We start from the raw sequence: 25435 nt of genomic DNA on the forward strand, positions 1-25435 counted from the left end.
TGTCTTTGTCCAGGAAGACTTAGTAGTAAGTAAGCACAGAAAAGAAAAAAACATTGGGTCCCTTGAGGTATGTGGTTTTGTTGAGAGAGTACACTGGAAACAGAAAAGAGCAAAGCAGATGTGGGTTTCGGGAAGAGTGTCTGTCTCAACCACATGGAGAAGAAAAGAAGTGGAGGAAGAATGGGGCTGACCGTCAGAGGGAAGCAGATAGTGCTCTTTGTACTGAAGAGCCCCAGGAGCTGGGCTGATCACAGCCTGATAGTTAACCCTGAAATGTGTACCCAGGGAAATGAATGTTTAACTAAGTGATTCTCAAGAGAAGCATTAAAGCGCCGCAGAATCCATCCAGAGAGCAAGTGAGATGCGTGTTAGAAAGGGAGGTTTACTCAAATGCCATTCTTCAGTCTTACAGAAAACAACAAATGTCCTATCAATAAGAGGAGAGCCTCAGCCAGAAGACAAGCATGAGCTCAGAGCTTCAGGGCTTCAGAGCTCGTCACTATTTGAAGGGTTTTTTTGTGAATAATCACAGTTGTTTAATGTATAGTACTTAATCTACAAACAAGGTTAAATAGTCACAAGGTTTTTGAGTCTGTTAGGATTTAAAATTCTCAGTAAAGAATCTATGAAAATGATTCTTCCCTTGTCCAAGATGCCTTGTCTCTGGTAGCCTGGGTTACATGACAACAACTCAAATGAACCCAGGTTTAAATGAGTTAAAGGAGATAGAGGTTTATTTCTGAGCTTGTGTGACCAGAGAATTGTTAGGAATGCAGGCAGTCTTGAAGCTGTTCTCCTTAGGGAGTTGGCCGCATTCTTGTGATCGGTGGCATCTGAGCCGTGTACCTCCTAATTACCTTTAAGGGCACTACTCAGAATGTACACTTGTACACACACTCAGAATGTACACTTGTACACTCACTTGTACACAACGTTGGCAACACCTATCTGCAAGGGAAGCTAAGATTTATACTCTTTATCTGGGCAGCTGTGTTCTTCAAAATTGGAGCTAAAAGGGAGGAGGGTCTTGTACTTAGAAGGGAAGACTAGGTATGGGTCTGGGAGCGAGCAGCAGCATCACACTGCCTCCCATGCATTACTGCTGTTGTTACCTTCTCTTTCTTTCTCAATGGAATTGTTTGCAAAGAGAAATGTCATTTTACTATATATTACAAAAGGAAAAATGAAGACAGTACAGAAAGCTGTCCTACACCTCACAGCCCATTTCTCCTGGCTAGCACCTCAGGACCACATAGTACATTTGTTGCAAGGAATCAGCTCATAGTGATGCAGTAAGTAAACTTGATGCTCATCCCCAGTCCCGCGGCATTCCTCTAGTGCGCTTTTGCTATATCAAAGTCCTACCCAGGACAACACAGTACATTTGCTTTGTAGGATCCACTTGACTGAGAGTCCCTCAGTTGTTCCTTACTTTTAATGAGTCCTGAGAATTTTGAGGGTATTGATTGACCCAGGCATTTTGTCGAATGTGCTTCAATTGCAATTTGTCTGATGTTTCCCCCTAAGATTGAACTGGATCACATATATATTCTTTGGGAGGAATACTATGGAAATGAAGGGCCATTGCCATCATATCATGTCAAGGGTACATATTTATTAACACTAAGGTTGATGCTAGTCTTAGTCAGGTGGCTGATAAGTTTTCCCATTATAAACTGACTTGTGTTTTTCTTTCTATTTTGTGCTGCTTGGAAAAAGAGCCACCCCATGCAGCCCACATTTACAGAGTATGGAATTAGGATTCATCTCCGCTAGAACGAAATTTTTACAGAATCACTTGTGGCATATAGGAGATTTATATCTATTATCCCTCACTTGATGTTTGATTCAGCTGTTTATTTATAGCATTGTTTATCTATTATTTATATAAATAATAGTTATTATTTGATACATTGGATTATTTACAACATTTAAAAGTTTTGGTGCTTAGAGTGTCGCCTCTTTAGCCATTAGGAGCTTGTTCACTAGAAACCTGCTTCCATTTGATGCCTTGTCATCATGGTCAAGAGAATATTTTTACCACTTCCTCACTTTCTGGAACTATAAGTTGCTTCTATTCATCTTGTGCACTTTCCACTGGAGCTCAAGAACTGTCCATTTCTCCAAGGAGCTCTAGTTCCTTTTATTGGGAAAAATGGTATTGGAAACCAAGATCCGGGCTTTGGGTGTGCTTAGGACACTGGGTGTTCTTACTTCCAAACAGTGTCCATGGACAGAGGAAGATACATACTACATCATGTGCACACAGATATGTCTGTAAGCATTTCTGTTTGTAACTGGCTGCATCTCCTACCATGAGTTTGTACTGATGTCTCCAACTGTAACCCATTACCATCAATCAGCCAAACATCTTCCCTTGTTGGTCTGTACATTTCTGTCCCAACCATAAGGAGCTTGACTGCTGGCATCTTCCATTCAATTCTTGACTTGTTCAATTGCAGTATATGTAGATGGTAAAGGCAGGAATATATTGGGGAAAATGTGTTATCAGGCAGTTTTGTCACTGTGTGAGCATATTTATATAAACCTCCATGAAATAAATCAGTTATTGGAAGAAGCTTGGTGATTCAGTTAGGTTACTTGATAAACATGGGATAAATGGCGCTGTTGCTGGTGTAACAACATTCTGTTTCTCAGTAAAATGGTTTTACACATGCCATGGGGCTACATGTGGATTTCAGAGGCCAATTTTCAAGATTTGGTTCTCTCCTTCCAGTGTGTGGGTCCCAGGAAGTGATCTAAGATCTTAAGGCTTAGCAGCGAGCTCCTCTATCTACTGAGCTGTCTCCTTTGCCCAAATGTTTTCTTTGATAAGTAGAAAGAATGCACTGAAATAATGATAGAAAGTATAATATAGTAAATACGTAAACCAATAACAGTCCCTTATTACCAGATTTTCTGTACCACATATAATTGTATGTGCTATTCTTTTTTTTTATTTATTTATTTTATGTATATGAACACACTGTAGCTGTCTTCAGACATACCAGAAGAGGGTATCAGATCTCATTACAGATGGTTGTGAGCCACCATGTGGTTGCTGGGAATTGAACTCAGGACCTCTGGAAGAGCAGGCAATGCTCTTAACCGCTGAGCCATCTCTCCAGCCCGTATGTGCTATTCTTATATGTGAGTGACAGTACAGTAAGTAGATTTGTTCATGCCAACATCAGCATAGTCACATGAATAATGTTATGATGTCATATTAGCTCTATTATAATTAGATGGCCCACCATGATGTGAGCACTCTTTCTTTATGTAAACTCTTATGCAGTACATGACTCTATAAGAATGCTCAGATTGTTGACTACTATTTCCTTGGGAAACCCACCCAAGCAACCTATCATTTTTCTCTCTTCTTGGTTTTTCATTTGTTATTTTTCAAATGGGGTCTCATGTAGCCTATGCTACCTTCAAACTTGCTCTCCAGCCAAGGCGAACTTTGAGTTCCTTCCCTCCTGCTTTTACTTCTAATGCCCAGCTAATGAGTATATAAGTCTTACATGCAGTTCCTTTGCCTTTGGCCTTAGCAATTGCACTCTCCTTGAGTAGTATTCGCATCAGCACTGTTTCAACCATGATGCTTTGCTTTGATTATTATATTTCCCTTTCTACTCCTTTCAGGAAATGTGGTGGGGATAGCACTGCGAACCCTGCAGTAAAATTTGCAGTTACAAAGCACCAGGTTTCTGTAGACAATGGATAGAGGAGGAAAAGACACCAAAACCATCTCTTAGTGAAGATCCATCTTTTTTTTTAAAGATTTATTCATTTATTATATATAAGTACACTGTAGCTGTCTTCAGACACACCAGAAGAGGGCATCGGATCTCTTTACAGATGGTTGTGAGCCACCATGTGGTTGCTGGGATTTGAACTCAGGACCTCTGGAAGAGCAGTCGGGTGCTCTTAACCACTGAGCCATCTCTCCAGCCCCTGTGAAGATCCATCTTAACTGACATGAAAAGTGAACTATTTGCAGGTCGGAAGTGTACATTTAGTGAGAGCCAGCTAGGCTTTGCAGGAATTGCAGCCGCATGAAGTGGCTGAGCTGCCCTCTTTTGTGTTCCTAGGAAGGGTGGGGACATTTATTCAGCACTATCCTTCGCCCTATCAACAGTGCAGTGGAAGTGAGTGAGTTTGTGATGTAATAAAGAAGGTCCTGTTTTATACATTCTTTTCTGCACTTCATGGGTTTCCTACATGCTGGACACGCACTATCAAGTTTGGTAGCAACTAACTGTATTGCGATGATTTAAGTGTCAATGTGTTTAAATGAAACAAGATTAAAATGACAGTTGCACAGTCATACTGATGGTGTTCCAGATGCTCTATAGATATAATAAGAAATGCTCCCTCACCCCCTTGAATGCACACTTTAAATTAATAGTACTAAAGGAAATGATCCTTAACCAACTCTTAATGATTTTAGATCGCTATTTTCTTGGGAAGAGCTGCCAATATTTACCCCTTGTCTCTCTTACTTAATTTGGGTAGAAGAAGTAAGATTGGATCAAATTTTCAACATATGATGATGTTTGCTGGTAAGTTCCAATTTCTTCTTGTGTCTACCCCTCAATCTACCATTCCGAAGAGTCAGAAATACTGAAACTGGGTCCTCAAATAGAAAACTCTTCTTAGCATCACCCATTCCCTTCTGTGGGAACTTTTCACACACTGCTTCCAAATCTTTGGTTCCAAAATATGTCACACAAAGTAAAGAAGTTAAAGATGAATACATTTTTTTACAGAAAAACCTGCAAATAAATGTTGATAAAAGTTCTATACATAATGGTCAAAAACCTGAAAAATAACTGACTCGTTGTCCTGTTCAGTATAGGGGCTGAACCTAGTACCCCGTGCATAGCAAGCAAACAATCCATGATTAAGATATCTATATCAATGGCATCTGTATCTCCCCAGCCTCTCCCCTTTAGAGAACATTCTGCTTTGTTGTTGCTGCTCTTGCTGCTGGTTTTTTTTTTTTTTTCGAGAAAGGGTTTCTCTATGTAGCCCTAATTGTCCTGAAGCTCAATTTGTAGCCCAGTCTGACATCGAATTTCACAGAGATCTGCCTGCCTCTGCCTTTCAAGTGCTGGGATTAAAGGTAGGCGCCACCACCGCCTGGCAACATGGGGTCTAAGTTGTTCAGACTTGCTTTGAAATTACTGTGTAGTTTAAGCAAGCCTTGAATTTATTTGTGACCCTCCTGCCACAGCTTCCTATGTCGTTGGGATTAATGACCTGTACCACCAGACCTGGCATTTGCCTGCATTTCAACAGGAAAATGGGACAGGGAAGAACCTGATAAATCTGTGCTGTGGAAAATTACTAAGCAATAAAAACAAACATTTATTCACATAGTGGTGTGAATTAGTCTCAAAAGTGGTATGTTTAATGAAGGAAGCCAGTCTTGAAATTTACATGTATGATTCTGTTGATAAGACATTTTTAAAAGACATAATAGTAGTGGTGGAGAGCAGGTCAGGGTGCTGACAAGGTTGGGCTAACGGGCAGCACAAAGCAATTTGCACAGGAAAAGTAAAATGCTCAGTGTTGATTGTGGCAGTGGTCACACCCTTCTCTGCATCTTCAAGACAGTATAAACTGAATTCACTTTACATAAATGACTAAATTGTAAAGAACTGTTTAGAGGTCAAGGTAGGTCTGGTAGCAGGATGATATACTCCCAGCACTCGGATCACTGTTGCAGGATGACGGTGAAATTGAGAACCGCCTGGGCTACATTAGCAAAACCCGATCTGAAAAATCAACCAAACCAAAGATCAGTGAAAGTCAGTTTTACACTCTAAATCTGCTCATCATTCTTTACGTATGTTAATCCTTTTTCATATCTGTTTATGTGATCCCGAGTATTGAGGTTATGTTTTATATCTCTTGTTATATAGCTTATGTAGCGTGAAGTTATTGACCAAGCGCTTGTATCCCTGCAGGTCTCCGTGGTGCAATGGCATTTGCCTTGGCCATTCGAGATACCGCCACTTACGCCCGGCAAATGATGTTCAGCACTACACTCCTGATCGTGTTCTTTACTGTGTGGGTGTTTGGTGGAGGTACCACTGCCATGCTGTCGTGCCTGCACATAAGGTAAATAGGAATGGGGGACCTCGTTTCCACACTCCATTTCGACTCAATTTACTGTCATTTTTTGTCATGAGAAGATGTTTAAGCTTTGGAAAATTTAAGTTTTTATTTTTCCCTGTTCAAAAGTGCATAACCTAATATAGAAAAAATTAAACTGCAAGAAAAAGAAATGGAAAGCTTGCTACTAGTCTGAAGGTTTAGCATTGCAAACATTTTATTCACTTCAGGGAACGGGCAAGCAACAGGAAAGTGCCCCACTATACTGGTTTTGAAATGTGGTAATAGAGGAAAATTTCTTGTAGCATGGGCATTTGCACTGGTAAATATCTTCCTATTGTTTGAATAGTTGTATGTTTCCTGGCTAATTTAACCAATCTCTATTGTGGTAGTGTTACACTGCTTTTAGGCTTTCACTATTTCCATCTGCATCTGACGGTTTGCTGTTACTATTACTAAACAACTGAGTGCTCTGAAGCCAATGTGCCACGTTCTTGTTTAATTCTTTCTTTAGGATGCATTTCCACAAGGGGAGTTGATTGATCCATAAGATATGCATGTATTTAAGGCTTTTGCTCAGCATATCAGGTCCGATCCATCAGCAGTGTGTGAGTCCGGTTTACTCCAGCACTAATGGATACCAGACAATACCATTCCTTTTCCTCTTTCCTATCAGCGCCATTTCTAACCTAACAAACCAAAATCTTGCAGTCATGATCTTCAGTGTGTCCTGCTTAATGTATTCAGTTTGAAAGCCGTCTTGTATCTCAGGAGTTCTGCATTTGTTTCCATGGATACAGCAGCCTGTGTCTGAAGCCTTTGTAGATTGCAGTCCTCTGTTTGGCTGAAACTTCATAGGTATTAAGAGCTTGTGCGCTTCCAGCCTGATTTTGAAAAACAGCATTTCACCTATTAGTGAATCTGTCATCTGTTTCTTTAACTTTCTATTGTGCTCTTTATCATTGCATAGATAAGCTAGCCCTGAATTACACAGTAAATGTTGTTAATTTCTTGATCTCTCTTTAATGTTCAAATCCTTTCTAATTTTTGTGCTATTTCTGTGTATAGTAGATAATATAGTGCAGCGTGCATGCTTTTATAATCCGGTAATGTTCTTATAATGCTACTTATTACTTGTAGGAGACCTTGATATTTATTAAGCACCTACTATGTGCTGGGAATTCCATTCCACGTGTTTAACATGTTTATCAAATCAGTAACAATTTTACAAAAAAAATAGGCTTTAAAATGTTGTTAATAGTTCAATATCATGCCAGTAATTAAATGGTAGACAGAGGAACCTCTGCTCATAGTTCCTTCAGACCATGGCGCATCAAGAAATGAGTGATAAATTTTGAAAGGACTAACCTTCTTTTCTCTAAAGCTTGTAACTGAAGACACCTCCAGAAAGAGTAAAACAGATTGTGAGACATCCTAGAAAAACTGCTCAGGAAGAGTCAGTGTGTTTCCCTCGCTGTCTTCTACACGGAACAAACAAGTTCCTCTGCTCTACCATCCTCCTCAAGAGAGAAAACAAAATCCCACCTATCCACAGAGTTTTGTCTACATCACTAGATTTGAAAGCTCTTCGGATGACCCTCTTACCTGCCAGGCAGCAACACTGGAGACTTAATTATACCCACTGCCGTTATGCCTTAGAGTGTGGCTTGGTCTCCTGCTTTCTTGCAGTTTTGGCCTGTCTGTGAATAAGCTATATGTTAATTTTAAACATGTTTCTGATTAATAGAAGTACATTTTTCCTTCCTCTAGTCCTTCCCATGTCCATCTACCCTCAAGTGAGGCCATCCATTTTTATAGTGCTCACTGATACTTTTTTGAATGCAGTGAAGACTAGCATGTCAAACAGTTGTAAGACATATAGTCTTTAATTTTTACATTTTAATTCACATTATTGTTTTAATTTTTCTACAATTACAATATCACATTTACTCAATAGCTATATCACAAATATTCCATTTTCTCTATTTTTAGCTGTTAGTAAATTCTTAATAATCAACTACAGAATGCCAGTATTTATGTCATTATTATTGCTGTAATTACCAGTTATCTATATATCGGCATTTAAAGCCTAAAATGTTGGGTTCTCCTTCCTATGCATATTTGGGAGTAAAGGCAAAGGCTATGTTTAAGCATCTCTTTCCTGCCCCCTCACTTTTTAGTCCTAGTTTGAAGTGGCTAATGAGTTGGGACTACTAAAGATTCATGTATGTCCAAACCTACCATTACACTCTTGGTCTTTCCTTCTTCCCTGCTTTCTACATCTGCAGCATGACACCTCTTCCCCCGAGTGGCAAGGATTTGCTGAACTAGCATCTGCAAAGCTCTTTGCACACTATTTCAAGTAATATTTACTGAGTGATTTGGTAGCGCCTCCAACCCACTGGTTCCTAGCAGATTATTTTGTATCCTCAGGGGATTATTTGACAACATATTAGAGTTGTTTTCGATGGTCACAACTAGGGGAAGGGACTGCTATTGCTGTGTAGTAGGCAGAGGCCAGCATCCTGTTAAGCATCCTACAGGGCATGGACTAGGCTACTATCTAGACCTGCAATTAAAGAATTGTCTGGCCCAAAATGCAATTAGTGCTAAAATGAAATAACCTTATTCAAAAGGACGGTGGCAATAAAAAAGAAAAATTCCTTGTTACAATTTAGTGAGGAAAGTGATAATACACTAGTAAATAAATAAATGAGCATGACAATTTTAGATGATACTACATGTGATGGAAATTAAGATGTTGTGATCGTGCCTGGGAATGTGGTATATATAATATGAAGAAGCCAAGCTAGGTCTCTTAGAGAGGTTATATTTGAGCCCAGTCCGCTTGGGTGGTAAGACTCTGCCAGTTCAACAATGACCAGGAAGAACAGTCCAGACAGAGGGAAAAATCAGTAGCAAAGACGCGAAGGCAGGAGCAGATACGGCCTGTTTGACACAGAGAAAACTTGCGTGATGAGAGTGATCAAATGGTAAGTAGAGAAACTGGTGGACCAGACCTGAAGGGATCATGATACTGAGAACCCGTGAAGGACCAGTAGCAAAGATTTTTGACTTCCCTAGTTACATGATCTTAGTCTCAGTTACCCAGATTGGGGTGACATGGGATCACATTGTATGGCCATGTTGCAAGACCTTACTTACCACTGGGTTTACAGGGGAGCTATAGGTTGTCCCTTCTGATGTAGGGTCTTGTATATAGCGAAGACTTTGGGTTGGAAAATGCCATGGGGACCTTGAGGATAATAAAGCAAGGGAAATGGTCTAATTTCCAGTGTAAAAAGATCACGTCCCTGTGTCCTAGAAGTAGCAGATCCCCAGTGAGTTTATCAGCTTGCATCCTTTGACATGTGTGACAGGCACACTTGGCTCCCCATCATTTAGCTAGCGCACATGCTTTGCAGTTCTTTGTCTCTGAGCCTTTGCGTGGCCTGGGATTCCCTTTCATTCACAAGAATTGACACTACTACCCTTCCCTCTTCCGCATTCCTTCTTCTTGGAGTTGCGGTGTAGCATTGGGTCTGTCCATCACAGCAATGAGCCCGTTCATCCTTGTAATCCAATACTGCTAGAAGACTACATACCACTTAGTGCTAGTGATGCATCAAGCACTTGAAACATTTGTAGTACATTGTTCTCATTTAATCCTGGCAGGAACACTTTGTGGTGATACTATATGGGTTGTTCTTAGGGCCACATAGACTGACTGAACTCACATAGCTAGCTAGAAATTATCCTGGAGAAGTCCATCCTGCCTTAATGGCAAACTCTTTTGTGAGTCTGCTGTAGTTGGGTCTGTTTCTCCACAGGCTGTGAGCCCCTTGAAAACAGGGGCCATGTTTAATTCATGTCTATGCCCTGTGCCTAGCACAGTGCCTGGCAAGTAATAAGTGTTCTCTAAATGTTTATTACACTGGTTTTGGATACTGCCGTTTTAATGTTCTAAGTGTTCTATCATCTTGACCACTAGGTGTCACTTGAGATGCATAAATGTGGTTAGAGTCCAATGTGACTGGGAAGCTATTAAACAGTTTCTGGACATTTCTAACAAATGAGCCTTTGTTTGAGTTTTGAATCTGGTTGCGGCCACCTATTTTAAAATACTTGACCATGACTCCCTTACCTTCCAGATGTAGCCTTGTATCATTTCCCTCTTTTGAGTGTTGTCCTTGCAGATGTTGCTACAGCTTCTTGTACTTCTGTGTTGTCTGTGCTGTCTGTAGTTGGTAACCGAATCAATAAACATTTGAGCACCTATTGTGTGTCAGGTACTATGCTAGACTCTGGGGATACAGAGATGAATTGAGACATGGCCTTTACCCTCAAGGAGCTCACAGTCTTTTTGGGGAGACGGACAGGTAAATAATTATACTGTACTGTGATATATTTTGTAATAAAGAACTTAGAAAGGGCTGCAGAAACACAAAGGGAGGTGATTCTGTGTGTCATAGAGCAGCTACTTTGGCACTTGACAAGGGAGTAGAAAGGTCAGGGGGGACACACATTGCCACCTGAGGGAATGAGTGGCATGAGCCCAAACCAGTATTGAGTCTTGGAGTTGACAAAGGTCTGGGAAAGGGAATGGGTAATGCAGGACACATGGAAGCCAATGATGGGCCGTGGGGAAGGCAGGTTGGAGTTAGGGTGGCTACTAGTGTGTGGAGAATTTTGAGTGTCCTACAAAGGACTTTAGACTTAAAAGGATCGAGGATTGTGAGCTGTTGTCAGAAGCTTCTGTGAAACAGTGACCTAAGGAGTCCATGCCTTGGAGAGTGAACTCTGGGGACAGCCTGGCATGTGGAAAGGCTTACTCAACCCTCAGCTATGAGTCAGACTACAGGCTGGAACAACACAGATGGGTGGCAAGGAGAGACCTGACAGGCAGGGTAGGAGAAAGAACAGAGCTGGCCAGTTCTTAGTGTAGAGAGGAGACTCAGAACTGCCTAACGAACTTGGTCCCTGGGATGTCCAAAGAAGGAATTTGATGTAGATGCACAGGACTTCTGAGGAACCAAGGCTAATGTCCATCAGTCACCCTGCAGTGTGCCTGGGACTGAACCCTCCTCTGTCATCCTAAGAATGTTGCCATGAGAGCAGTATGCCAGCTTTGTTTGTCAAACTTTCTAATCATTCTTACTGCTTAGAGTGGACTGACATTGAGAAGAAGTGCTATTTTACCGAAACTGGTAAGTGAGGTTTTAGAAGTAGAATATCTGCCCTGCCTGCCTTAGACCCAAAGCTGTTGTTAAAGAAAGCAGCATGCATCAGAGAAGAGAGAGAACAGTGACCATTCTGGAGCTTCTGTGTTGAGAAAAGCATTTTCTGGACAATGAATATATGAGTAGACCTTCCATTGGATTCAATAAATCTCATTTACTCTTTGTGTTTTTCCTTTAGGGTTGGTGTTGATTCAGACCAAGAACATTTGGTAAATATGTGCTTGTGCTGTCCCTGGCATTTCTGCCCAATGTTCAGTTGTTTGGAAAGAAAACTGTCTCTCATAGTCTTCATGCCTCTTTTTGATCCTGTTTTGTTGGCCTCGGCTTTTAACTGACATCATTTCTGGTTTTTCTCACTATTCCATAGAAACAGAGCCATAGTTTAGGCTGTAAGTAGCTATCAAGGGTGACAGCTTTCCTATCTGTGGCCATCCTGGGTTTCTGCCATGAGGAGAATGGGCTCTTAAGCGCTCCTGGGTGTTCAAGTGACTGCTCTGGCACGAGGAGCCTTTTTCCACTCTAGTTGCGCATGAAGGCTGGTCTCTGATGTCAGTCCCACTCCAGCTGCTCTTCCTGTGTAACTTTCAAGTTGGATGACCAGCAGCTGCCCTTGAGAACCGCCTTGAAGCTTCTGAATCTCCAGCTGGTCTCCCCTGCATGTTTTGGGGGTTACACTCTCTTACCCTAAGCCTAAGCCTTTTCAACACAGCTCACTTCCTTCCGAGTGTCAGTTTCTCAGCTGTGAGCTCCAGACTTGTGGACTGAGCACAGCAGAACTGTCTGCACTCATGAGACTGACCGCCCTTTTCTGGTATTTTCCACCCTCTTTTTAATGGTTTCTGAGCACCACAGAATAAGTGATTCTTTATTACACATTAGATAAGAAATCACATACGAGGATTTTGAAGATGGAAAATACCTTTTGTAACATAATTTCTATTGTTTTCTGAAGCAAGTCATGGCATATTTTTTGTACACTGTGTGCTTTAAATGAAAACTTTTATTCAATTCATTTCCTAAATGCTAATTTTGAGTGATGACTATGTGCATGGGTGTGTGCGTGCGTGTATGTGATATACTAAGTAGTTGCCTGTTTTGTGGTCAGAATCTTAAAGTAGAATTCCTTGGGCAAACCAGATTATATACCCACATCTTTGTAAGCTTCTGGGATAGGTCCAAGGGCTTATAGTGTTTCAGTGCCTGTGCCTCTGTCATAAAACACTACATTGACACAGCTCTGTTACCCCTGTCACTGCAGAGGACAAATATGGATAGAGGCAGATAGGTGACTACCAGTTATGGTAAACAGAAATATATTTCCATTGCTTTCAGAACCCTATGGACAGACATTAGCAAGGTAGTCCAGTGGCTAAAGGTACTGACTAGAAAAGCCTGACACTCTGAGTCTGACCCCTGGTACCCATGGAAAAGTGGAATGAAAGAAGTGACTCCACAGTGTTGTTCTTAATACATACATACATACATACATACATACATACATACATACATACACACATACACACATACCACACACACATATACACATACCACACACACATACACACATACCACACACTGCACACACACATACACATACACACATACCACACCACACACACACACCACACACCCCACACCACACACACAGAGCACACCACACAAACACACACACCACACACCATACACACACACCACACACCACACACACACACACCACACACACCCCACACCACACATACACAGCACACCACACAGACACACTCACCACACACCACACACACCACACACCACACACACACACCACATACCACACACCACACACACCACACACCACACACACACAGCACACCACACAAACACACACCACACACACACACGCATGCACACACTGATAAAAATAAATAAAATTAAAAAATAAACCCACACACCACACACACACACATACATACACACATACATACCACACACACACACCACACGCCACAAACACACATACACACACACCACACAAACACACACCACACACACAACACACCACACAAACACACACCACACACCCCACACCACACAAACACAGCACACCACACAAACACACACACACACCCCACACCACACACATACACACGCATGCACACACTGATAAAAATAAATACAATTAAAAAATAAACCCACATACATATATACACACATACATACCACACGCCACACACACACACACACATACACACACACCACACACCACACACACACCACACACACCCCACACCACACACACACAGCACACCACACAAACACACACACCACACACCACACACACACCACATACCACACACCACACACACACAGCACACCACACAGACACACACACCACACAAACACACCACACACACCCCACACCACACACACACACACATGCACACACTGATAAAAATAAATAAAATTAAAAAATAAACCCACACACCACACACACACACATACATACACACACACATACATACCACACACATACATACCACACGCCACACACATACACACACACCACACAAACACACACCACACACACTCCACACCACACACACACAGCACACCACACAAACACACACCACACACACCCCACACCACACACAGAGCACACCACACAAACACACACACCACACACCACACACACCACACACCCCACACCACACACACAGCACACCCCACACCACACACACAGCACACCACACAAACACACACACACACGCATGCACACACTGATAAAATAAATACAATTAAAAAATAAACCCACACACATACATACATACACACATACATACCACACACACACATACCACATGCCACACACACGCATACATACCACACACCACACACATACACCACACACACCACACACACACATACACACACACACCACATACCACACACACACATACACCACACACACACAGCAGACACACACATACACACACACCACATACACACACACCACACACACACACATACACACACACACCATGCACACACATACACACACACACTCCACCACACACACGTCACATCACACACACACACACACACACACTGATAAAAATAAATACAATTAAAAAATAAACCTGTATGGACATGCCAATTGCATTGTTCACTCAGTAATGCTTATTATGTCCATGATGAAGCTTGAGGAAGATTCTAGTTTGTACGGAGCTTAGGAGTGCACAGTTATTAAATGGTAAGATCAATCAGAAGATGATTTGCTTTAAAGAAGTGAAAACAAGGCCAACAAGATGGCTCAGTGAGTAAAAGCTTGCCAAGCAAGTCTGATGAGCTAGGTTCAATCCCTAGAACCCATGTTGGAAGGAGATAGCCCCTAATACACAGCACAGCAGTGGTAGCACTAATAAAGATGAAATTAAAAAGAAGGGAAGGAAAAACATTTTAGATGAGACAGTTCTATGGGCTAGAAATATAGCTCCTTGGTAGAATGTGCATGAGCTTCCGGTTCCAGCGTCAGCATTGCTTAAACAAGAAAATAAGTGAAGGCATGAGAAACTTAATACTGTATAGGCAAGTTCTTTTGTGCTTGTGAGCACATGTGATGTTCTCAGATATTTTTATAGTTTTTAATGTATGTGTTCACCCATGTTGAGGAGAAAAGTAAGCTATTTGGGGATTAGAAAGGGCAGGAGAGAGACAAAACCCAGACTCTAAATTTTGTGCCCTTAGAAAAATCACAAAACCATGAGCATTAGTTCTGGAAAGGGTCTTGGGGAATCTGTAATGTTTGTCCTCTATACATGAAGAAATGCAGGTCTCGAGAATGACTAGTTAATGTCTGAGCCAGGACTAAATGCCTGACTACTGGATACCGTGGTTTGAAAAAGACAGTTCATAGTTTAGTAAGCTATTTTAGAAGCTGCCTGCTGGCTGTGTTAGTTTTCCCTCCTGGCCAGTGAGTTCTACCATAGCATTCTCTTGTCTTCAGTTTGACACCGTGTTCTGCACATAGTAGCAAGTTTGATAATGCCAGTTATTTTGGAAGTCCATGACACAGCTCTCCAAAGATAGAGTGAGATGTTTTCTTCTATAGGTGCCACAGCATGGGTGGTGGAAGCGTTTCAGATTAAGAGGGTAAATTAACCCACACTGACTTTTCTTTGAGTGTGTGTGTGTGTGTGTGTGTGTGTGTGTGTGTGTGTGTGTGTGTGCATATGGGCATGCATGTGCTACAGTATATGTGATGATCAGAGCAACCTTGGGTAGAATAAAATAGGCCCTCTTTGATGTGGATCAGTGTATACACCAGGCTAGCTGCTCTGTGAGCTTCCGGAGAGTCTCTTGTCTTTACTGTCTATCTCATTCTGTTAGCATTCAAGTTACAAGAATTGTTGCTATGCCTAGCTTCATGTGGGTTCTGGGGATTTGAACTTGGGTCTTCATGCTTGCATGGCAAGTACTTTTCTCATAGATATATCTCCTTAGGCCCCACATTAATTTTTATAATAATTTTATGATTATATATTCTCCACCCACTTTACTTTTCTCCCTTCAACCTCTCTTATACACCCTCCCTCCTTATTCTTCCTCTCAAATTTCTAGCCTCCTTTTCTTTAATTGACTCCACATTGACTCTTAAGTGGTAATAGAGTCATAAATTAGGAAGCCACGTGAGTCACAGAGATACTTAGGAAACCACTTCAGTTTCCTACACCAAAGTTGTATTATACAAGCCCCTGATTTTCTAATGTTGCCTGTGTTGGACATCATCTTTCATGAAGTCTCTATTTCTGATTCCACAAACGAATGGCTCTAAATAAATCTGTCTACGTCTTTGGTATTGATTGGTGTATCATCTGTCTGCAGGGTGTTCCTGACAACGAAAGGAGAACCACCAAAGCAGAGAGTGCCTGGCTCTTTCGGATGTGGTACAACTTCGATCATAAGTATCCTTAATGATAAAACATGATAGAACAGGCATGGATAAGTAGAGTTTAATGAAACGGTTCAGTCTGCATGTGTGCACCTGTAAGCACCAACACATCTGTGTGTGTGCTGGGGTGCTGGAGAGGAACCCAATGGTTTGTGCATGCTAAACATGTACTTTACACCGAGCTGCAGCTGCAGCCCCAGAACAGCTGTCTTGCCTTCCTGAAGCAGAATGTAAAACTTACCTCTCTCCGTCGTCAGTGGACTAAAGAAGGACTTTCCCACCAATGAATTCCTTGCAAACCCAGGAAACCAAAAGGCATTGGTTATTATGGAAAGAATCCCAGCCTAAATGGCATGGCTTTTTTGTTTTAGATACAGATTTCTTTATTGAGAAAACTTTAGTGTTTGATAGCCTTGGGCTAAGTCAGAGAATCCTGTGCAAGGTATTTGGTGCTTGTCGGTGTACTTGGTGGGTAGGAGCCTTAGGAAAGGACATGAGCTTGAAGTGAAACCAGTGTGCTTGACTGCTCAGGAAGCTGGGGTAAGAGGACACTGTATCTTTCTAAATTTTCTCAATGCAGGATGTCTTTGTGATGATAAACCTTGCATGTTTAGGAAAAAATACACTTCCCATCATGATCAGAAGCCATTTGCTATATTCTGTATACTAAACTTTCACCTCCATTTTTTGCAAGTACTTTAAAATTAAATTACCGTGTGCGTACAAAAATTCAAGCATATTTATGGCATTAAGGCTCCCATTAGGGAGTGAGAGCCTTGGTTTTTTAAATTGTTTAAAGATTATGTCATTACTTCTGGCTCCATTACAAGCACCTTGGATGCACGCCATTCCCATATCTCTTAGGGCTTTCTCATTCCTCTTATTTAACAGTTTTGAGCTTTCTAGAATAAAACTTACATTTTCTATATAATTCACAAAATAATTTAAATGACTCCAGTTTAGAAAAAGAAGTTACTTTCTTATATAATCTTGTAGGAGTAAAGACCAAAACTAGACTCTAGTCTTTTGAACACCCAGAGTGCTAGTAGCATTAATTATTCATCAGTCTGGATTTCAGTTCCTTTATTTAGCTAGATTGTTACAATAGAGTTGTAATTCAAATACAATGAAATATGTGAATCTTAAGAATATAGTGTAGGGGTTGGGGATTTAGCTCAGTGGTAGAGCGCTTGCCTAGGAAGCGCAAGGCCCTGGGTTCGGTCCCCAGCTCCGAAAAAAAGAACCAAAAAAAAAAAAAAAGAATATAGTATAATGAATTTTGCCCAACTCTATCCCTGTGTACCTACTGACCATGTAAAGACACATGTAAATATTTGAAGCAGAATAGGTGTCCTGTGTTCTTTTCCACCAGTAACACTTTCACCTAACATGCCTCACAGAGGACTAACTCTAATTCTGTGTGCTATCAATGTGAGTTAGATCTATCTGATTTTGATTTTCCTTTAAACCCATTATATTTATTCTTTCTGTGCCTTTGTTCCAAGGCTGATCTTGTGTGTAATTTAGCCATAAGGTTGTGTATAACCATAATGCAGTGAGCTGGGGCTCAGATCTAGGGCATTGTGCATACTAGATCATTCTGCCTCAGTCCTTGTTTTGTTGTTGTTAACAAAGCCTGACTAATTGGCCAAGACTAGCCTTAAACTTATGATCCTCCTATGTTTGCACGTTTCTCTATGCCCAGGCCCCCCACCCTCTGTGTGTGTGTGTGTGTGTGTGTGTGTGTGTGTGTGTGTGTGTGTGTGTGGTGGGGGATTTCAAGACAGATTTTCTCTGTATGGTCCCTGGCTGTCCTGGATCTTGCTCCGTAGACCAGGCTGGGGCCTGCCTCTGCCTCCCATGTGCTGGAACTAAAGGTGTGCACCACCCCACCCAACTAAGCACAGAACCCTTTAGCCAGATTATTTGGTTAACTGATGTAACAAATCCCTGTTCAGTAGTACTAGACGGGGCCTTCGTCATTTTTATATTTGGCATTCTGAGAACTTATCATTTCTGTTTATAGTGGCTTTGTGCAGACAGAGTGTTTAAAGAGAAAGCTTCAATCATGTACAGGGTTTATTAATATAGTAATAAATGTTGTGTTTTAAAGGTGTGTGTGTGTGTGTGTGTGTGTGTGTGTGTGTGTGTGTGTGCCTGCCTTGTGTTTATTTATGTCTGAAGAGGGACTGTAGTATAGAGATAGGAAGACAAGCTGAAGGAGTTGGCTCTCTCCTTCTACCGTGTGGATCCAAGCTTCTCAGACTTGTTGGCAACCACCTTCACGTTTTGAGCCATCTTGCCAGCCTCAGCATTTTGTCTATAGTTATTTTGGGGGTGAACATGCTCTGTAGTCCAGTGTGACGTTAAGCTCACACTCCTCCTGCTTTAGGTTTCCGAGCATTGGGCCCCCAGGTGTGCACCACTGTGTAGAACCAATGACTTTTCATGCGGCCTGGAGACTGAGCGCCCATGGCCTCAAGCATCCTAGGCCAGTGCTCTACCACTGAGCTGCATGGCCCAGGTTCTCCTCTCATAATATAAGGAATGTGCTGTGTGTCCTTTTACCACGAGTTCCCTGGGTTTTCTTCCTTTCTTCTTTCAGTCACTGAATTACTAAATCTATCGTAATGAGGATCTAGGATATAGGAGTTCATTACATGGAACTTGTTTGTTTGTTTTAAGTCTTGGGATTTCATTTTTCTTTTCTCCTTCAAGCTTTGTAGGAAGTGAAGCAACATGATGAAGAGATTCAACTCAGAACCCATAATAAATGCTCAGAACCATTTCACTAGTATACACTGCTGCAAAATTTATTCTTCCCTCTGGACACCATTATTCTGTACTTTTCCTCTTATTTTCTTTAGTACCAAACTCAAGATGAGCTTACGTTCCTTCAGTCCCTAAAAACAATAGAGCAGAAAAACAATAGAGTGTCATACAACAGGCTCACAAGTTAAAAGTCAGACCAGTGTCAGTTAGCAGATATGTCCCCATTTCCTTAATTGTGTGGCTTTAGGTGGATCACTGACCTGTGTATCAGTGACCGTGTGTGAAATGAGATAACAAAAGGGTCACCCTTTGCTGTCTTCCTGCTGTAGTACGGCAGTGAGATGAGCTTACACATGCAAACCCTTTGCTAGCCTCTGAAGTAGGCAGCATGCTGCAGCAGTGAGAACATTGCTGGGCTGAATTGCAGTTAAGGAGTCGGTAGAGCACTTGTAGAGCACATGCAAGGCTCTGCGTTTGTTCCCTCATACCACTATAACAACAACAACCACAACAAGTTCACTGTTGTCTTAAATATATGCAGAGATGAGGGCAGCCCTTCCTTAACCAAGTGTGTGCAGCTACCTGAAGCCCCTGCTGACCCACAGTGGGCCTCCTCTGACCACCACGCTCCCAGCCTGCTGCGGGCCAATTGCCAGGTGCCTGACCAGCCCCCAGGCGTACGAAGTAAGTGGCATTCATTTAGTTATCCCCTTGCTGCTCGTGTGTTGTGCAGATTCTTGCTGTATCCCCAGGCGTGCCTCAAACTGAGATTGCAGGCATGTAGGACCTTGCTCCACAGTAAGCAGCTTTTATTTACTAATCCAGTTCTTTAGCAAGTTCACTGTAGCTGTTCTGTGGGCTAGGCTGCTGGTTTTATTTTAGCTTCATTTGAATTTCTCTGTCTTTGAGGTATAAAATCCAAGAGAGAAAATTTGAGCACATTTTGTTCAAGTAGAACGAAAATTCACTGAAATGGGTAAATAGAGATAGCAGGTCTTGAAAATACATGGATTCCTTATAGTCTAGTGGGGCATTTTAGTAGGTCACTCATTGTGTTTGCGTGCCAGCTTTAATTTATCTGCCATACGGGGCCTGATTTCAGCAGTGGGTCTGTAGGTTTCCATGTCTTTATTACGCTCATCACAGTACAGTGGATGCTCCAAACAAGGTTTCTTAGATTTAGCTACATTTATTTAAACTTAGAAATGTGATATTATGGAGCTTCTCTTTCAACAGAAAAGAAATCGTAGTTGAAATAGTCTGCCACCCCACACTGCTTTGCCGGACTGTTTGAATGTCTGGGATTTAACACCCATAACATTGGGACTTGGGGGAAGTACACCCATGTCTGGTCCATGACACAGTAGACAGAAATTAGGGTGCAGATACTTTCCCTATCTACTAACATGATCTATGGTTTGGTGAATATGACAACCAAGAAGAAAGTGAAAGATGTGCTAACTAGTCTGGATTCTAAAATGTCAACAATTTCCCCCCATGTTTAAATATTCTGTGACATTTCCTGGGCTTCCCTACTGCAGCACCCATCAGTTTTGAAGGCTATAACTTTAGAAGCCCAGTTAGTGGGAAGCTGTACCGAAGCAGTGTAGGCACGGACCCCTCCTGTGCAGTTTGTTAGAGCAGATTCCACAGAGAGAGTGGGAGGGCAGTGTAGGGATGGCACCTGGGCCAGGGCAGCAGCTAGTAGCTTTGGCTTGAGTCATTTGACAGATTGTGCTTGTAGTGTGGGGAAACTGCTCTGTGCTGCCTAATCTCCCTCCCATGTGGTTCGGGCTCTGCCTACAAGCATTGTTCTTTGTCATTGTGCCCCATGACTCTCCATAGGCACGTTATTGGCTTAGGCAGAGGCTTGGCTCTCAGACTCCAGAGACCCAATAACACAGCCAAGAGGTCCATAGCTGTGTGTGTGTGTGTGTGTGTGTGTGTGTGTGTGTGTGTGTGTGTGTGTGTGTGCATTCATCTGTAATCCCATCACTTAGGAGGTAGAAGCAGTAGGATGAGGAACCCAAGCTCATCCTCACATACAGAACAAGCTAGAAGTTACCCTAGGCTAAATTGAGACCCCTGTCTCAAACAACAATAACAAACAAGTGAGCAAAAAAAAAAAAACAACAAAAACCAAACAAACTTGCCACCAGCAACCTTTAAAAACTCACAAACAAAAAAGAGACAACTGTGTATCCTGTGGATATCGAGCAGTGTGACATATCACTGTATGAGTCTCCTGCAGCTGCTATGACAGATGACAGACTAAGTGGCTGGAAGTCTGAGGTTAAGGCAGAGGCAGGATCGGTTCCCTCCATGCCTCCTTAGCTTCTGATGCTTTGTTGTCTTTGGCATTCCTTGATGTCTAGATGCTTCAGCACCACTTGGTGTCATTTCTCTGTACATGTGTACCTGTGTCATGTATGCTGTACAAACAGTACTTACAGTGACTGTTTTTTTCAAACATACTTTTACACACAAATGTGTTCAGGGGTATAAATTATAAGTATGTAGAATTAATTTTAAAGAGATATTGCTAGATCAAAAGGTGTGTGCCTTTCACATTGTTTCCAGACCTCAAATTTGGAAAGCAAATGAATTAGAAAGCGCTAAAGAGTCCCTACTGACCTGCAAAGTAGCCGCAGAGCTTTGTTTTAATCAAATGACTGACAGTAGTCAGGTTTATTGTTCCTAGTTACATATTAGATAGGAAGTGATTTCAGCTGATTAGTGCTTATGAACTTACCTTTTCAATTGACTTCTTTATTTTAATCTTTGAGTAGTTAAGGGAATTTCTAGGAATAGTAAATTTCTGATAGCAGAAATACACACTCAGACACATACACAGGCATGCACGCACATATACACAAAATTTACCAGCAACTCAACATGGAGTGCTTATGTTGAATGACATTCCAGACATTTCTATATCTACATACATGCTTTTTTCTTCTCCAGATAGGCCTGTTGACTCCCCCCCCCCCATTTTATAGAACTGTATCAAGTACACTTTTTTTGGAAAACTTTTTTCATTAGAACCAAAGTTTATGAACCTGCAAAACAACTGTGTGATGAGTTTCCATGTGTCTCCGTGTGTCATGATGTGCTGTGTGGTCGGAATAGGAAACACTTAGTCTTGGAACTTAAGGACATGTGTCTGTTTCCCTGCTCCCTGGCCCCAGAGAAATGACTTTTAAAGACCCATGAGGGCAAATTTTTAATGTGCAAGAGCGAGTGCTACTTGCAAGCAAAGGGCTATGGGGCACACAGGATGGACACCCAATGTAGAGCTGAAAGATCAAAGGAGCCTGCCAGGAGTGAGTCATGCACAGACTTGATGACTTGAAAGGGATGGAAGGGACAGCATGCCTACTGGCTGGGAGGTAAGAGAAAGACTGGAGAGAACAGTTGTCAATGCTATAGTCCACCCTGCACAGCAAGGGGCTGCTGGAGCAGGAGGGGCAGCTGGTGCTGGGAGGCAAAGCTGAAAGGAACAAATCACATTGTCTTTTATGTCAAGCCTAGGACTTGAGATTTTTATCCTGAGTATGGTAGGCTAGTAGGGAAGCATTTTAACTAGGTGTCCTCAGATTACCTCCTTTTGGGAATGGTTTTCTGAAGAGCTCGCCTTACCTTACCACCTTGCATAGCATGATTCTTTCATTGCTTAGCTGCTCTTAAACCTTATATTTTTTGTATTCAGAACCAGGAGCAGTTGAAAGATGATGACTCCGATCTCATTCTCAATGATGGTGATATCAGTTTGACGTATGGGGATTCTACTGTGAACACAGAGTCCGCAACAGCCAGCGCCCCAAGGAGATTTATGGGCACCAGTACTGAAGATGCCTTGGATCGGGAGCTTACATTTGGGGACCACGAACTGGTCATTCGTGGGACACGCCTGGTTCTTCCGATGGATGATTCTGAACCTGCATTAAATTCATTAGATGACACAAGACACAGTCCAGCCTAAGCGTTCTGATACTCAGTTAGTGGTTTGTAAACTTTGCACATGTGATTGTGAAGAAATGTGTACTACCTACAAGTCCTAGTGCATGTCTCTGAATGTGTAAGCTATATAAATGCCGTTTATATGGCATAGGAAGAATATAAATACCCTGTACAAGGCAGATTGTGAAAAAACTGTTCTCTTAAGTTTTGCTGGCTGTATTACATTGGCCAGATGTGTTTTAGAAACTTTCTTTCACAGTGATGTTGTGTTTTCTGTTAGTTTTATGTTTCAGTTAAAGTATAAAAAGTGACGGATTGCCCCTTTCTTATATTTATCTGAGTACCAAGTTCTTGTGATGTGAGTTAATTTGTGTGTGGCAGGGAAGGGGAGGGAAGGGGGAGCTGTTGTTCCCTCGGGAACCCAGGGAGGAGAGGTTCCTTTGTTGGAAAAACTTTTGTTGATTGCTGCTGCCTTTGTCGTGACTTTTTCTTTCCCTTTTCTCTGGTGGCCCTTTGTGGTGCAAGGAGCTGATGGCATTTTGATCTCACCCCATTCAGGTTGGGGACTGAAGTGGGGGGGCCGTTTTTCCCCCATTGATGTGAAAGAACAGATTTCTTGACTACAGTACATTGATGCTCTGAGAAAGTAGGCTACAAATGACCTCCAAGACCTTATTTCTTTCCTTTCACACCAAGACCATAGGAATTGCATCCAGCTGGCTCAGCCAAAGAACAGGTGTATATCATTCAGGGCACTTGTTACAGATTTGGGGGCGCTGGAGCAAGTGGACATGGGGCATAGGATGGGGGTGTTGGAGGTCTTTCTTCCCAAATATGTAAATATCTATACCAGATAAGTGAAATAGGAAAAGTAACTGCTGCTTCATTTTGGATTATGTTCTTTGTGTGGACAGCCAGCCTTGACATCCCAAGTTTTTTATATCAACGCAAATCGCTGCTCTTTAGCAGCCAAACAGGAGCAAAATGTAAAATTTTTAAACTCATTATGTTTAGTGGTCACTTGTGAGTTGCTAGTTGATGTTAAAAGTTAATTTATGAACCCACAATTGTTCTGTACTACACCAGAGGCAGCCCGAAGGGGAATGCAGTGCTCTGCAGTGTCTTTGAAGGGGTTCTCTTGGTGTGGAGTGGGTGTGCTTGTCTCCATTGTCCTGTTACCTAAGCCGCCGTGTGTCATTTTCTGATGGTTTTTTGAGGAAGAGCACAGAACAAATTTTCATTTCATATTCATAGTATGAAAGTGGTTTCTACTGTGTAATGCTGCAAATACCCAAAGGTACATTGAACACCTGGAAGGGGATACTTTTTGATGCTGATTCTGACCTGTTCCTGATTCAGGAGAAAAAAGTACAAATGTGTATTTTTCTCCCTCAGGTCCCAGTAGCATTGCCTTAAATCTAACCCGATTAGAAACTTGATTACTTATGTGATGTTCAAATTTTCCACTGGGAAGAAACCTTCCAAACTAAAGATGCACTTACTCTCAAAAGGGTTCTGTGCCATTGCCAACACTCCTTGAAATTTTAAAGGAATTCTCATGGTGTACCCTTCGTGGCAGCCTTGACTTTTGGCATAGCCATTTGTTATGTAGTGGTAGTGACTTTCCTGCTATGCAGGAACTCCGCCTGTGAAGTGTACGTTTTATATGATGCGTGGCTCTTCATGCAGTAAATAATTTCTTGTTAATGTATGTTTGAGGGGTTTTGAATGTCAGCATCATTGACCCACAAAATCATTCAAGTTGTAAAAGGGTATCCAGTGATTTAACTACTATCTTTTTTCATTCTGTCAGGTTACTGAGCTCACATTATGAAAATGGCTATAAATACTTAGCATGACAAATTCTGTAACCTGTCTCTTTTTAGCATGCATAAGATTGCTCATTAAGGAAACTGATAACGCTTGAGTCCACTAAATCTGCCTTCAGTACTTTATCAAAGGAGAACGAAGCTGGTTGTACTTATGTATTCATCTGGAAGACTTTTTCCCCTCTCTTGTCTGTGTACAACATCCCCATGCAAAGAGAAAAGCACCTCTGTTGAGACAGTCATTAGGATTAAGCGCCTCGATGAGCTTTGATGAAGTACAGTGAGTTACAATCGTGCATGAGTGAACTGCTCGTGGACCTGTGTTTCTGTTGTTCGTGGAACCTACATGTTTGATTGACTTGAACATTGCATCTCTCAGAGTTGTTTTTTTAAGATCTCCTGGCATTTATCCTAGTCTGTGTTTGGCAGCGTGCTGTTAAAGTACTAGACTTCTAATCTTTGTGTGCTTTTTCTTTTCCCTTGGAGTACTTGGAAAGATGTTATAGTGGTTTCTTTTAGGAAAATCTGTCATTAAAAAAATTATAGCCTTGCAAATAACCATTCACTGGTATTCGAGTCCCAGTTTA

The 25435-nt window shown here is 41.8% G+C and overlaps 1 protein-coding gene across 3 annotated transcripts in view; it reads left to right on the plus strand.

The window, feature by feature from the left end:
• Slc9a6 (solute carrier family 9 member A6) overlaps window positions 1-25413 on the plus strand; it is a 56067-nt gene extending 30654 nt beyond the window's left edge. Inside the window, exons 12-18 of one of the 3 annotated variants that reach the window (NM_001419592.1) lie at window positions 4454-4565; window positions 5976-6129; window positions 10413-10502; window positions 11542-11572; window positions 16221-16300; window positions 19638-19743; window positions 22769-25413. In NM_001419592.1, the coding sequence (NP_001406521.1) occupies window positions 4454-4565; window positions 5976-6129; window positions 10413-10502; window positions 11542-11572; window positions 16221-16300; window positions 19638-19743; window positions 22769-23041 (846 nt within the window). In that variant the 3' untranslated portion in view covers window positions 23042-25413. The remainder of the gene's footprint in view (window positions 1-4453; window positions 4566-5975; window positions 6130-10412; window positions 10503-11541; window positions 11573-16220; window positions 16301-19637; window positions 19744-22768) is intronic. The other 2 variants (XM_039100496.2, XM_217630.11) reach the window with 2 other exon arrangements.
• Window positions 25414-25435: the final 22 nt, after the last annotated feature.

The sequence above is a fragment of the Rattus norvegicus genome, chromosome X (genome assembly GCF_036323735.1).
Source record: "Rattus norvegicus strain BN/NHsdMcwi chromosome X, GRCr8, whole genome shotgun sequence".
NCBI lineage: Eukaryota > Metazoa > Chordata > Mammalia > Rodentia > Muridae > Rattus > Rattus norvegicus.